This window comes from Solanum dulcamara, chromosome 11 (assembly GCF_947179165.1).
Source record: "Solanum dulcamara chromosome 11, daSolDulc1.2, whole genome shotgun sequence".
In the NCBI taxonomy this organism is placed as follows: domain Eukaryota; kingdom Viridiplantae; phylum Streptophyta; class Magnoliopsida; order Solanales; family Solanaceae; genus Solanum; species Solanum dulcamara.
Genome location: NC_077247.1, coordinates 57,074,593 through 57,090,008, shown reverse-complemented (window position 1 = coordinate 57,090,008; position 15,416 = coordinate 57,074,593). Strand labels below are relative to the sequence as shown.

At 33.8% G+C, this 15,416-nt stretch overlaps 4 protein-coding genes across 4 annotated transcripts; 1 reads left to right on the top strand and 3 right to left on the bottom strand.

The window, feature by feature from the left end:
- Positions 1–73: 73 nt before the first annotated feature.
- On the top strand, positions 74–1,969 carry LOC129872069 (cyclin-D3-2). Its single transcript, XM_055946924.1, has 4 exons — positions 74–787; positions 892–1,093; positions 1,203–1,333; positions 1,423–1,969. Exons 1-4 carry the CDS (start codon positions 293–295, stop codon positions 1,684–1,686), a joined length of 1,092 nt encoding a protein of 363 aa, XP_055802899.1. The 5' UTR covers positions 74–292; the 3' UTR covers positions 1,687–1,969.
- A 3,010-nt stretch (positions 1,970–4,979) lies between these two features.
- LOC129872071 (ADP-ribosylation factor 2-B-like) lies at positions 4,980–8,122 on the bottom strand. The gene is made up of 6 exons (XM_055946926.1): positions 7,922–8,122; positions 7,724–7,794; positions 7,514–7,633; positions 7,236–7,354; positions 5,373–5,454; positions 4,980–5,261 (listed from the first exon to the last, which is right to left on the bottom strand). The coding sequence occupies exons 1-6, from the start codon at positions 8,067–8,069 to the stop codon at positions 5,256–5,258; spliced, it is 546 nt and encodes a 181-aa protein (XP_055802901.1). The 5' UTR covers positions 8,070–8,122; the 3' UTR covers positions 4,980–5,255.
- A 573-nt stretch (positions 8,123–8,695) lies between these two features.
- On the bottom strand, positions 8,696–9,095 carry LOC129872072 (uncharacterized). The gene has a single exon (XM_055946927.1). It carries the CDS (start codon positions 9,016–9,018, stop codon positions 8,833–8,835), a length of 186 nt encoding a protein of 61 aa, XP_055802902.1. The 5' UTR covers positions 9,019–9,095; the 3' UTR covers positions 8,696–8,832.
- A 693-nt stretch (positions 9,096–9,788) lies between these two features.
- Positions 9,789–13,341, bottom strand: LOC129872070 (microtubule-associated protein RP/EB family member 1C). Its single transcript, XM_055946925.1, has 6 exons — positions 13,159–13,341; positions 12,906–13,061; positions 12,649–12,755; positions 10,687–10,933; positions 10,506–10,619; positions 9,789–10,406 (listed from the first exon to the last, which is right to left on the bottom strand). The coding sequence occupies exons 1-6, from the start codon at positions 13,264–13,266 to the stop codon at positions 10,134–10,136; spliced, it is 1,005 nt and encodes a 334-aa protein (XP_055802900.1). The 5' UTR covers positions 13,267–13,341; the 3' UTR covers positions 9,789–10,133.
- Positions 13,342–15,416: the final 2,075 nt, after the last annotated feature.

The following is a 15,416-nucleotide window of genomic DNA, read 5'->3' as shown; positions in this document are numbered from 1 at the left end:
ACTGTGAAAAAGATGAGATTTTTTTGGAAAAAAAGGACAGGCGTGAAAGCTCTCTCATATAAAATCCCTCCTCTGCTTATTCTTTGGTTACCCTCTTCCACTCTCTTCTCCTTTTGGCTCTTCCCATTCTCTCTCTTTCTCTCTATCTTTCTTTTTTTCTGTCCTGTAGAGAGAGAAGAAAACCAAAAGCCAAGCAGCAGATATGTTACTGGGTCCAAGATTGAGTTTTGGCTTACCTTAAAGATAATGAGTAGAGCCTTCATTGTCTTCTTCCCTCTAGAAGAAGGAGAAGATGGTTTTCCCTTTAGATTCCCAGCTCCAAAATCCAATTTCTGCTCTTCTTGATGGCCTTTACTGTGAGGAAGATCGATTCTTGGATGATGATTTAGGTGAATGGTCTAGTTTAGATGTGGGAAATGAGAAATGGGTTGAAAATGATAAAAAAACTCTACCTTTATTAGAATGTGACATGTTTTGGGAAGATGATGAGCTTGCCACACTTTTATCTAAGGAAAAAGAGTCTCATTTGAGTTTTGATAGCTTAAATTCAGATGGGTTTTTAATGGGGGCTAGAAAAGAGGCTTTGGATTGGATGTTGAGGGTCATTGGTTACTATGGTTTCACTGCTACCACTGCTGTTTTAGCTGTGAACTATTTTGATAGGTTTGTATCTGGATTCTGCTTTCAGAAAGATAAGCCTTGGATGAGTCAGCTTGCTGCTGTTGCCTGTCTTTCCATTGCTGCTAAAATGGAGGAGACCCAAGTCCCCCTTCTGTTAGACCTTCAAGTATGCAATGCTGGTGTTTGTATAAATGTCTGAATGACAGTTTTTATGTGTGTTCATTTAGGGAGTGTCTCTTATCTAATGCTGGTTCTGTTTTATTTGCTTAGGTTGCTGATTCTAGATTTGTGTTTGAGGCAAAGACAATACAGAGAATGGAACTCTTGGTGCTTTCCACTCTTAAGTGGAAAATGAATCTGGTGACACCACTGTCCTTCATTGATCATATTATGAGGAGATTTGGATTCATGACCAACCTGCATTTGGATTTTCTTAAGAAGTGTGAACGCCTCATTCTTGATATCATCACTGGTGAGAAATCTACCTGGTTTTGATTTTGATTGTTTCTTTGAAGAAATAGAAATTTTGTTTTACAATTAATACCACTAGTTGATCATCAAACTCTACAAACTAAATGCAGATTCTAGGCTCTTGCATTATCCCCCATCTGTTATTGCAACTGCATCAATGTTTTTTGTGATCAATGAGATTGAGCCTCGCAATGCTATTGACTACCAGAATCAGCTCATGAGTGTTCTTAAAGTCAGAAAGGTCTGCTATCTTTCACATTTAAATTTTAACATCTAAATTTGATTAGCATTGAGTCTATGGTAACATTAAAGTTCTTGATCAATAAACAGGACAGCCTTGAGGAATGCCATGATCTTATTCTTGAGCTAATGGGCACTTCCTGTTACAAGCTCTGCCAAAGCCTCAAGCGCAAGCATCAATCGATACCTGGCAGTCCAAGTGGTGTTATTGATGCTTATTTTAGTAGCGAGAGCTCTAATGATTCATGGTCAGTAGCATCTTCGATTTCATCCTCACCTGAACCTCAGTATAAGAGAAACAAAACTCAAGATCAGCGAATGACACTAGCTCCACTGGGTAGTAATCTTCACTGATCGATATCTTGTTCACTAGATTATCTAGTATTTCGGCAATGATTACTCTATGATCTCTCTTTTTTGGTATGTTCTCTTAAAATGCAATTGCACAATGCTCTGATGTTCTGTTTAAGTTTTACTGGACTTAATTCTCGTCTGGATGGTCTAGACAATGTGAACATCAACTCCACCCCCCTCCTTCATAGGAAATGGGATTGGTGGAGTTTTCCCTTGAGTTGAATCAATGCTGCTGAATTATGTTGAATACAATCATTATCATCGATGAATTATGATTCCAATATATACTCCTTTCAATTATTATGTTTCTTATGTTGCCTTGTATGTCAAAGATGAATGTTGTAAAAGCCTTAACTTGATCTGATTATTGGATGTGGGATCATAGATAGAGATGGATGCTCCCATGTTTATCTGTTTTTTCAAGTAACGGATTATATGGATTGAGAAAGATTTTCAAAGTAGGACAGGTTGGCAGTAGACTATGTGCTACTGAAGTAGTAGTAGTATATTAAATTAGAATGTTGAGATATGTCTCGAGGGCAGGAATAGATTGTCGGCCAGTGGGATTTCAGTAGTTGTTGCATAGACTTTTCTCCTAAACTTAGATCTTATTTTGAAAATCAATGAAGCATTCATACACTTTTGTTTACTTACTAGTAGGTGATGCACCATTGAATTTTCTGTCCCCAATTCATACTTGGCCCTGGTTTTATAGACAGGAAATGATACAACTCTCTACTTACTTTGTGTGTCTTGTCTGTATGGTAAACAATTTAGGTAGGAGAAAGTGAAATTGCTTGACACTGTATGCTTAAATAGACAAGCCCGATATGCATCATATTAACATTATCGTGTTATTTCAAAGTCAATTATGCATAATGGCGTGACTACTAAACGGATTCTTAGTTGTCATATTTCATACTACTATATGATAACATTACGAGGTACAATAATGGAAGCGGAACGTGCAACTTCCTTAAGCAGTAGAACTACCTTTTTTTTCATGGATGTGACCAATCTTTGGGTCCTGAGTGTGCTTGGCTTTTTGGTTTTAAGCTTAGAAAGTCGTTATGTAATGCTACTTTTAGGGGAAGAGGTAATTCAATTTGGGACCACCCAATTATTTTAGAATAACAACACTATAATGTAACGTTAAAAAACTTGCAAGTTTGACCACAACTCTAGGAGTAAACCCCGCTGGCAATTAGACAACTCCTAGATAGTAGAGTTTCTTTTCTTTTTCATCTTTCCTTTTCTTTTTGTCTCACTTTGTAATATTTACTAGAGTATTGTGCATAATCTTTCCACCCTAAAATTAAAAAAAAAAAACAAGTTTGGATTTTGGGTTTTGAATATTTTCCTAAATATTGGTGTGAGGCTAAGACAAATTACATATAATATTGGTTCAATGTGGTACCTACCATACACCGTATATTGGCAAAACAGATGAGAATTTTGATACCCCAATAAAGAATATATATTAAAATCACCAACTAATTAAAGGGTACAAAATTATCCATAATTAAAATCACCAATGAATTATATGTGCAATTGTTGGATATTAAAGGTTAGGCAACTTCATGACCCTTTATTTTGTAGGCTACTAATATTGAAGACTGAGAAAAATTATTATCATTTTAATCAAATTTCTTTGGCATGAACCACTTTAAGCTAACCTTCTATTTTAAGACTAGACTAGATGATTTTTTTTTTAGAAAAAAAACATAAGACAAATGGAAACAGATGATGAAAAAGGCTAAACTACAGTATTCATCATGTGATCAAACAGAAGAGGAAATTATAGTTGGGGACAGCTAAGGTTGAACTTGTTTCTTATACTATTATTTTTTGAAGAAATGATTCAGTTTCTCAGTACTCCTTTGTTCTATCAATTAATGCCCTGATGAAATAGGTTGAGGACCAAACATGAGGAGCTGTCTGTTTTAGCATTTGTGTAGTACTATATAAGACCTTGCAGAAAACAAGACCAAACATAGCCAATACACTTGTTATTATTTTGTATATATGACCAAACAAAGAATGATTAATTGTGCCGTAGCACAAGTGTCATAGAGACTCATAAGTCGTAACTAATTACTTGAGGCCCTGCCTACACTTGCTCCTCTGCCTCTTTTACAAATTTTCTACATCCTGTCTATATTCAGGAGTGTACAAATGTCTCATCATATGCGGTATACACTGACAACGTAAAAAAAGCTAACTAATGACTAGATACATTGAGAAAGTAATAAGAGGCATTAGACGGAGCTACCTATTGGAGAGGGTGAAGGGTGGTAAATGTTGCATTCTAGCGTTTTTTTGAATTCCCTAGCTAGAATTCCCAAATGGTATATATCCCCGAGTTTGGATAGAAAGCCTGAAGTTCGCCCTCAACTACTAACAGTTCCAAATGCCCAAACAGGGAAGAAGAGTGTTACAAACTTATAATTGTGTGTCCAATCTGCAAGTACAAGAAAACAAAGGACTGGCTGAGATTTGGGCATAGATATTACAAGCGTGTTGCAGATATGCCATGACATGTTTATTGATGTTTGACTCGATCTTAGTGCGTCTAAGTGAGATTTTGGGCCACATTAAATTTTCATTGAGGTATAGTATGACATTGTTGTTGAAAATAAAAAATTAGCAGACTTCGTTAGATTTATTTCTCATTTTGACATTTATGCATTGTATTGCATTTAATAAAAATCATTGGTGGTCAATAACTACAACTTATTCTTGTTCCTAAGGGTAGTTTATAGTTAGGTCAATAAGACAGCTCACAAGGAAATGAGGTAATTATGGGTTGAAATAAAACATATTCAGCAGACAATTGAAGTAAAAATAGGTGGCTGTATGGGCCTTCTTTGGTTAAGGCTGTTTAAGGGTTCAGGTAGGAGTTCTTCAATTACAAAATTAAAAATTCCAACCCATCAATGTCATTGGATAAATCATGAAGTTTCATTGCATTATTGATTATACAGGTATTCTACTAGTTTCTCAGATTTATTCCCTAAACGACAGCCATTTGTGCGTCTAGCATTTTAAGAGGGATTAAATGGAACAAAATTGATCTGTCTGTAGAGTTATGAAAATGTGTTGTTTCTTTCATATTTTGGACCATAGCTTTATGGAAGAGTATGTTAGTGCTAAAATTCGGAAGAAATGAAATTTTAGATCAAAATACCATCACCGTGTATGGATTGGATGGTATGAATTGCATAAACTAGAATTATTGAACATCGAACAACCAATTCAGATATTCACTATGAAGAAGTACTGAATTATATAAGTGAAGGAAGACATGAATACCGACGAGTGTTTATATCATATTGAATTTACCCTATATAGTCCACGTTAGGAATGTCCAGTGACTTAAATATTTCAACCACATTCATAAATTATGAAATTCAATCATACACAGATAGGCAAAAATCGTGGAATTCAATAGTATCGTTTACGATAATGAAATGCTGCATCAGAATATACGTATAGCCACAGCTTCTATTAAAATCAACGCGTTTGGGTTTAAAGAACAGGATTTTCTTGTGCTGGATGCTGCTCTGAATTTATGCCTGCAATTATGATTTAACCAACAAGTAAAATTCAGATTTGTTTTGGTGGGAAAAGATGAGATGAAAAGGCCATAATATATATATATATATATATATATATAATGTTCTTGCCTTGCCGGTGATATTATGTGATAACCAATCAAGACCTTCATAAAGCCCCTGGCCAGATGTTGCACAAGCACTCTGGACATACCTAAAAAACAATCACCAAAAAATGATATGTCTTGGCAACATACAATTTGAATAGAAAAAAAAATTGATTTTTTAAAGATTTTTTATTTGTAAAAATGAATATCTCTCGTAAAAATGTCACACTTCTCTGTTATTTACTTTGATTGAAACTATTAGCAGAAAATATAAATTTTAGTCAGTGTATAATCAATGCATAATTACTATACAATCGTGTAAGTATAATTAGTGAGTATACTGGTTATACGTTTGAGTATACACTAAATACGATTAATTATTATGTAGAGCTATCAAAATGGGTTTGGCCGGTGAGGCTGACTCAATCTAGCCCTTAAATTAAGTGGGGTTGAGCTAAATTTTTTCAACTCATTTAGGAATGACACTTTTTAGCCTAACCTCATTTGGCCCGCCAACCTCATAGGCTCATCCCACGAGCCTCAGAGGTCAGCTCATGGGTCGTGAATTTTCAAAATATTTATTATATATATATTTAAGTAGTGTTTTATTTTGTCAAATCTTCAGCAACTAGGCAATTGAAGTTATTATAACTATGAATCTTTGATATCTTTTACTTTTGTGTTTATGCCTAATTTTTCGTTCACCTTTCTTGTCTAGTTTATGGAAAAAAATGATCATGTAATGTATGTTGTTCTGATGAATCCTATGAATGTTGACTGTTATATCTTGCCTATGTTGTTGTCTTGTAAGTATTCCACTAAAGTGTGTGCAACTCATGGACATGTGAATTTTGGATGTATTGATATTGTGTTCATCAATATTCGATAGTCTTTTTAATAAGTCAATGTTGTCTATCTTTTGATTGAAGGGTCAACCCGTCCCAATCCATAGCCCGCTTAGGGCTGGGTTGTGTTGCTATTTTATAAGCCTTTTAGTTGAAAAGGTCAGTCCGTCCTAATCCATTTAACTCGCTAGTTCTTTAGGATTGGATGTGATTGGATTGGGCTAGTCCATGACAGCTCTACACTATTACAGCTAGGCAGGTGATTTCAGTCGGCTGACTAAAACTATTAAAAGAAAAAATTATTAGGGAGAACACTTTTTAATAAATAATTACTGATTTTAGCGATACTTTTTATTTATTACCATCTATAGCAATACATAACAATATTATGATATATCTGCAATGTATTAAAAGTGAATTATGCATGCAATATAAATGTATTATAAGTGTTTTAAAATATATTTATACTTGTTTGGTAAGAAATTGACATAACGTATTATAAGTGTATTAAAGTGTGTGATAAATATATTATCTATGAATAAAACTTGTATTATATGAGTTTTATAAATTATTCTCACTAATATGTATTATATTAAAACTGTATTATAAATATATTATAAATGTCAAGTGAAAAAAATATATTATTGTGGTAAATATTTTCTTAATATAGTATATTTATGTAAGTACCCATATTAAAATTCCTATAAAAATTGTACTTTACTACCTATTTGCATAATTTCAGTTGTAACACCTTATTTTCTTAGTAACTAGTTTCACTTATCATGAACAATTACTATAAAGGGGCAGCCCGGTGCACTAAGGCTTCCGCTATGCGCAGGGTCCGGGGAAGGGCCTGACCACAAGGGTCTATTGTACGCAGCCTTACCTTGCATTTCTGCCAGAGGCTGTTTCCAAGGCTTGAACCCGTGACCTCCTGGTCACATGGCAGCAACTTTACTATAATAGTAATAATATCTATTAGATGATCTGATGGTGCAGAAATTCTTCTATAATGTCGATATAATATTAAGTTTGTAGTTTACCAGCGTCGTTGACGGAGTGAATGCAGGCCAAGTTTATCAGTGATATCTGCAACATTCATAGCATTTGGAAGGTCTTGTTTATTCGCGAATACAAGAATTGTGGCGCCTCGTAATTCTTCCTACATAAAACAATTAGGAGGACTTTTAAATCATCCATCATCAATTATTTTTTTTCAAAAATAAGGATCATTTACTTCCTCCGTCTCATATTAATTATCGATGTTATTAAAATTGTCCGTGACAATTACATGGGACGGAGGGGTACTATAGTATTTTACCTCGTTAAGCATGCGATGTAGCTCATCTCTGGCTTCTGAAATTCGATCACGATCATTACTATCTACCACAAATATTAGACCCTGTGTGTTCTGAAAATAGTGTCTCCATAGAGGCCGGATCTATACAATTAATTACTAAAACAATTTAGTTACATTAATCTCCATAAACCAAGTAACTAACTTTCATTGGGATTTATTTTTGTTAAATACCTTATCTTGTCCACCCACATCCCATACCGTGAAGCTGGAATTCTTGTATTCCACTGTCTCCACGTTAAATCCTGGTTTCAATTAATATATATAAATTTTTAAAAAAATATTAATCAAATATTCGAGAAAATCTAAAGTTTTTTCTTTTCAATTGAATATATAGAATTCGTAGTAATTAAACGTAGATAGCAAAAATACCAATGGTAGGTATGGTAGTGACAATTTCGCCAAGTTTTAACTTGTACAAGATGGTTGTTTTGCCAGCTGCATCGAGTCCTACCATCAATATTCTCATTTCTTTCTTTGCGAATAACATTTTTACAAACTTGGAGATTGAAATACCCATTGCTCTACAATGAACTACCTTGACTTAGTTTATTGCACTTCCCTAATAGCTTATAGTTTTTGTATACGAATTATAAATCGCATTTTCTTCGAATCTTAAAGAGGAAGAGAATATGATTCTGATAAAATTTGAGGAGAATAAAGTAAGAAAATCTATTCTTTTTTCACTTTTTGGCTAAGAAAGCATCTCTGGTGTACAAAAAGCAGGTTCCCTTTTCGAAATTGCAAATACAGACAAATCTCATACTACTTGTATGAGAAGTAAATAATCGTTGGCAATGCAATAAATCAACTTTTTCTTTTATAATGAGTCCCTTACGAATAAATTGACAATAATGTAGGTTAGAAATTTGAGTCACGTGAAAAAATCTCACTATAAAAAAGGAAATAGGATGGGACTATAAAAACTTACAAATTAGATTTCAGAAATCAAATTATATTTCGATCCTTTTATTCTTGTATACTTTCTTGTCTCGTTTACTCTCTTAAAATTAATTCGACTTAACATAACATAAACACCAGTAATTATGATTAACAATTTCTAAAATGAGTGAAATATTTACTATAATAGAAACAAGAGGTGCTAAATTACAATATTAATAGATATCATGATGATCAATATATTATTGACACATCCAACATGTAGGTTAGAAGATCGAGTCACATGAAAAAGTATTATATATGCTCCCCTTGGAGGGTTTGCATTTAGAAAATAAAGAAGTATTAAAAAAATTAGACAACGTATATAGTATTATATTAGGGAATTATTTGCGTGAAATAGCTCTTTTGGCGGATTCAAGGGTCGATGCAACAGAGGCAGCAGCATTAGCTAATACACCACCACTAGTGTTTGATTGAATTTGTGTCTGGTGAATAACTTCTACAGGCCTTTGTTCTTGTCCTTGTCCCACTGATGATTGGTAATCCACAGTTTCCACCCTCCTTTCCATTTGGTTTGGAGCCTTCAAATCCTGTGTACCCTGTAAGTCAATGTCTTTTAATTAAGAATTGTGAAAGAAAATATAATCCAGAATTTCTATTTTTTTGACTGACAAGAAAGAAACAAAGAGTAATTTGGATCTTCAAATCATACCTTATTGGTTGATGAATTCATATTGCAGAATTTTGTTCAGGAATAACCATAATTAATTTTCCAAATAGTAAATCTGGATTTATTAAGTGAGTGTTTGGTCCTAATTTTAAGGCCGTCTATAGTGCGAACTGGTGGTTACCTAGAGATTGGTCGTTTCAGTAATCCATCCATAAATTATATTATGTCCTGTTATTTCTTTAATAATTAAAATCCGATGGCAATAATCTTGTGGGTCAAAGGCTACCAAGTATCAATTACAAACAAAAGAATACATCAACTACCAACTCTCAATTACCTTGGTGCAGTATCTTTACTTCATAACATAGATATTTACTACACATTACGTGCGAGTCTGATTATTTTTTGTTGACCAAGAAACTGTGGTATTATTTCAATTGTGCATCAATTAAAAGTTTATACAAGTTTGCAAATTCACATACTTATTTAATTCCTCATACATTCACCATGGTGAAATTCCTAGTAGTGCTAGTAATAAAACAAATAAGCTAAAGTCACAACTCACTGGATAAGAAATGAAAATTGATAGGCAATCGAATATCATGATTTTAATCTCCGTACTAAGTTGTGTGGAGATTGACAATTTACCTTATGTTGGATTTCAAGATAAATTCCAAAATAAAAAACTTTAGTATCTATTAAACCATAGTAATCATCATAAGCAAAATGATCCACGACTTGCACTACAATGCAGTGACTACAAAGCAACCAGTACAGTTGCCAATACTTGCTATAGAACAGCGATAACATGAGGCAATGTTGTACACAAAGACAATCAGACAAACCAGATAGGCTCTTATATTCACTACTTCTATACTGATGGAATTCCTCAAACGGTATTGCTTAGAAATAAAGTATACTCTGACAACATATAACTAGAGTAAAAAAGACAGTATCAGGAATAATTGCCCAACCCTGATAGAACAAGCTATTTATCCAGGAGACAAGGTTGGGTCAATATGTCACAAGTGATCCACTGCAATGGACATCAGAAGCATCAGAAATCCTTTGCCTTGGAGACAATGTGTTGCTGGCAGCAAGGTCAACGTCAACATTGACAATGTTTTTTCTCTTTTGAGTGTCTACCCTCAACCTTTCTTCTGCCTCTTCAGAAATGCAACTCAATGTCTCTACTTGCTGGTGTTGCTCAGATATCATGGCTTCAGTATCTACAAGTGATGCATCATCATCCATAGCATACAGAATCCTCTTCACTGCTTCAACCACCTATAAGATATAAGATAAAAACAAAATTGAATATGCTTAGGTTGCTTCTATAAAAAAAATGTATCAACTTTTCAGATAACAGAAAAGAAATAGTAGTACAGGTAGGTTTTCAATCTCTGGACATTGGCATAGGATTTCAATGTCCCTCAACTTTGAAAAGTAGAAGTCCCTTTCCTTTTCAAGACTATCCACTGATAACTTCAACTCCGTAATCTGCATTGAATGTAGTAATAAGTCTTCAGTGGTTAAAACAAAACCATCTCTGATCATTTGATACTACCTGTTGTTCATGTGCAGTACGCTCTGTTTCAGAATAGGTTGACGATCCTCCACTCGAAGAAGGCCTGGAGGAGATCTTACCAGATTGACTTGTGCTGCTTACATGAGATACATCATTTCTTCTAGTGTTATGGGGGACATGCTTTGAAGCAGTTGAGGCATTTTTGGTAGCATTATGTGAAGGAGCAGATCTTTTGTTCACTTCTTTGGCACCCTTGCAGCCTTCCCTTCTTTCAAGAGGATTGTAACTGACATTGATATAAAAAATTTTAAAAAATCAGCTCTCCATAGGCAGGTTTCTTATGTCAATTTAATACTCCTAGTTGAAAGCAAAGGTATAACCCTCACTTAAGAAAATGCTTCATTACAACTTCAAGTCAGTAAAACAAGGCATCCTCAATGCAGGTTGACTTGCAGAAAAAGAATTTCTGCAAGTAGAAGATTGAGCTAATACTCAATACATAGCAGGCAGAACCATAAATATGAAAGGTCATACAGTAATTTTATACAAGTAGCATTCACAAGGTTACCTTGCAATTAATACAATAAATCAACCAACTATGAACAATTCTTCAAACCTAAAACTAGTTGGGGGTTGGGTTCTATAATTTCTCTATATCTGTTCTGCCATTTAAGTGCATTTCATTCCAAACCCTTGCCCATCTAACACTATAATCGAGTGGTGGTGTAACACATGCTGAAGAGAGCATTACCGTACACATAAAGATTCACTATAACTTTACTATTTTTGTCGTGGTTGTTAACATAGCACAACCTTTCTCTTCTATATCAACTTTGGACTCACCATGCTTTGCAAGCATTGGTAGAGCTTGTTATTCCTATATATGTCAAGTTAAAATCCTTGAAGAGTACTTTTCAGTCTCCAGAATAAATGTGGTAAAGGTCTGCAGAATAACAATAAAGATAAATGGGCAGAAAATTGTAATGAGTAGAATATAGCAAAAGCAGAAAGTTACTTGAGAACTTCTAACTGGCTTCTTGTGAAAGCTAGTAAATATTGTCTAGAAATAATGACGCTAGACGTGGTTGGTTATAGAAGAATACAAAGATACCATCCAGTATAATCTTATCTCACCACTTGTTTTAGGAGTTCTTCTGTTTTCTGTTTCATAGTTGATTTAGAATTCCAGAGTTCATTGTTTTCGTTTTCAGTTTGCAACTCAGAACTGGAGTACGGGCTTGATAAAATCGTTGGACTTAAAGTAACTATACATGTATGTTTTTTTCGTTGTAGAATAGGGGTGTCAGCCCTGACCCATAAAATATCCTAATCCTGTCGAACACTAACCAAATCAAAACATCAGAAAGCTTTACCAAAAACTAAAAGAGAAAAAAAAATAAAACCAATAGTGAAGACATAACCCTAATGCGGGTGAAAGCTTTCTATGTTGCTCAAATCCTCACAAATGTTGCTGCACCCTTGTCGCATCTTCCAAAACACCCATAGCATTTGGAGGATTTGACACACACCGGATGCTATATTTTGAAGAGACCGAACAACAAAGAAAGCTTCTATATAGTTATTTAACAAGTCGATTGCATAGCCGCAAACTAAGAGAATTTTAAAAACAGAACAAACAAGTGAAATTTGAATTCTGCAAGCTGGGGTAGAATCTGCAACACAATTCATTTTGACCCAAGTAAATGTCGCAGTTCGGTTTTCATAACCTTTTCATAGACTCAACCCAATTTTACTCTACAAATTTGACCCAATTTACCTATTCAATTCACCTAGGTAATCTATTCAACTCTCTTTGCTGGACATTTCTTTCTTATCTTTGTGTTGATGCACAATTTCTGTGCCCTAAAGTCCAGTTTTCACCTTTCTCATTATAACAGGAAATCCATGTCTCAGCGCAAACATACACAGACCATAAGTAAGATTGTCGAAAAGAATTAAATCAATAAATTGCAACAGAGAAACGTAGGTTGAAAAGGTTACCTGTGAATATTGCCTCCATTAACAGAATCACAGTATCTTTTCATCCATTGCATGAACTCCAGGTTGTCAAGAGGTCGTCCTTTCACTAGTTTGCTAACCTCAATGTGCTAATACCACAAACACAGAATTAAACATCAATTGACTATGAAAAAAACTAGCAATATGTAAAACTCAGCAAGCATAGAAAATAATTTTCAAAAGAGATTAACAAGGATAAAACTAAATCGAATAAAACCAGAAGTTCAAAATTGATTAACCTTGGTGATCTTGAGTTTGCTGAAGACATCCTGAAGAACCTTATAGTTCTGGATCATCTCATATTCATTCTTCGCATCAAAATTGACCTTGTGCATAGGGACAAGCCCTGGGTGAGCGGCATCCATTAGCTGGCAATGAACCGCACCTGTACACGCCTGTGCGTGGATCAAAAGTGCATCAATATGAAAGAATGACTAAGGAATTAGAATTTTAACTGATGTTGCAGAGCAGGGAAAAAGAGAGATTCAATACCTCTTCGACTTTGGAAAGATTAAGATGAAGTGTGGAATTGATCCAAGCCAGGATTTCCGATCTGCCGACGAAGTATGCCCCATCCATCATTCCTATGTGTGCCGCCATATCTCGTTCACCTTTTTCCTCGTCGGAGAAGATTTCTAGAAGGCTCTGTAGAGAGAGAGAGAGGGGGGGGGGGGACGGAGAGAGAAATAGAGTTTGAAATGAGGGTTTGAGCGGGATTTCTTGTCCAGCTATTGATTTTCAATTGAAATGGGTTGGTGATCAGTGGATTCGTAGCCCAATAGGTCAATTCATTACAGGCCCAATTTGATGAGATGACCCAAGAACACGTGTCCTTTTCTGTAAAAGTTCTCATCCTCTTACAAAAAAATATTTTAAAAAATTAATTGGTAAATAAGTTAAACCAAATAAAACTATCACCACCATGATATTAATTTTTGATAATCGGTTACGTGGCACACATTTTTTACTTTAAATAAAAAGAGCATATCTCCACACTTAGGGGTAGCTGGGAATGGGCCAGGCGATTTTTTGTTTGGAAAAATTACTTGATTGAGTGTTTTTTAAAAATTAATTATTGATTTTAGCGATATTTTTTATTTATTACCATTTATAACAATATATAGTAATATTATAATAAATCTACACTTGTATTAAAAGTAAATTATGCATACAATATAAATGTATTATAAGTGTTTTAAAATATATATTATGTTTGTGTAGTAAGAAACTAACATAATGTATTATAAGTCTATTAAAATATGTGATAAATGTATTATCCATCTATAAAACTTGTATTATATATGTTTTATAAATAATTCTCTGCAATATATATTAAAACTGTATTATAAATATATTATAAGTGTTCAGTAAAATTATTTTTTTATTATTATAAATGATAAATAATTTTTTAATACTGTATATTTATGTAAGTTTTTCTTTTTGTTTGTTGCTTAGTTTTGGGCTTTGGCCTACCTACCTATGTACTATTTTTTTATGGAATAAAATGAGCCATCGGCTCAAAGTTAATTAAAAAAAAAAACATATCTGACAGGTGGGGTGGTATAATTAGCATTTGAATTTTGTGGCTCGTAATTGTTTTATTTCTTATACATAAGCTCCTTAAAGGCAAACGAGTGATCGAGATTTTTTAATCTCCCAGACCCATCCGAGGATTTATAATGGAAAACTTATTTGGCTATCTACTTTATTAAACATGGACGAAGTGTTGGTTGTAAATATTATGTATAGATATGTATTAATGTATATATATTATTATAAAGTATATGTATATTTTATACAAAATATACATTATTCATGTATTGTGCATATATTTTGAAAATTAAATACCCCAAATGCGTTAGGCTGTAATTTTTCTTCTTTTCTTCCTTCTAAATGTTAATTATTGGATATTCGTTATGAACCTCAATATACCCTAATTCATGCAACATAAGGCCCATTAAAGGAGGAAAATTCCTACGAGACTTTTTTTTTTAGTTAAATTTGAAACTTGTAATTAAAAGTAGGGGTGTTCATGGTTCGGTTTGAGTCGATATTGATTAAAACCATAACCAAACCAATTTAATCGGTTATTAAATGTCTAAAACCATAACCAAACCAAGTAAAATAATAACCACGGGTTTGGTTATTGTCGGTTTGGTTCAGTTTGATTCGGTTATTCGATTTATGACTTGCCGAGATAATTCAAATATTCTCTCTCTACATTCTTCAAATTCTTATGAAGCTCTTTTTTCCTCACGACCCACAGAGGTTCAAAACAGAAAATGAAACAACTTAAACATTCGGAAAAAAAAGAAAACAATTTAAAATCAATTTAAAATTTGAAAAACTCCTTACAAACCTTCTCAAAATTTGACAATCTTATACTTGGGGTGGAGGAGTTGAGGTTGCTCTTGAGCCTTCACTGTTAGTCTATGACTGTGAGTTTGTGACTTTGTGAGAAACCAACGTGAGAGGAACAAAAATGTAAAAGAAAAACAGATACTAGGGTTTTAAAGTTTTAACTTTTACTTTATGTTGCTGTCTGCTGCTCAAGTGCTTAGTGCTTATTAGAAATTTATGATTTAGAATTGGGCTTGAGAGTTAGGCTAATGGGCTTGGATTGTTGGACTTGGACCGCTGTTTAGTATTTATTAGAATTTATAATTGGGCTTGAGAGTTGGGTTTGGATTGTTGGGCCTTAAAAATAAGTATATTAATATTAAATTAATAATTAAAACGTATAAAATATC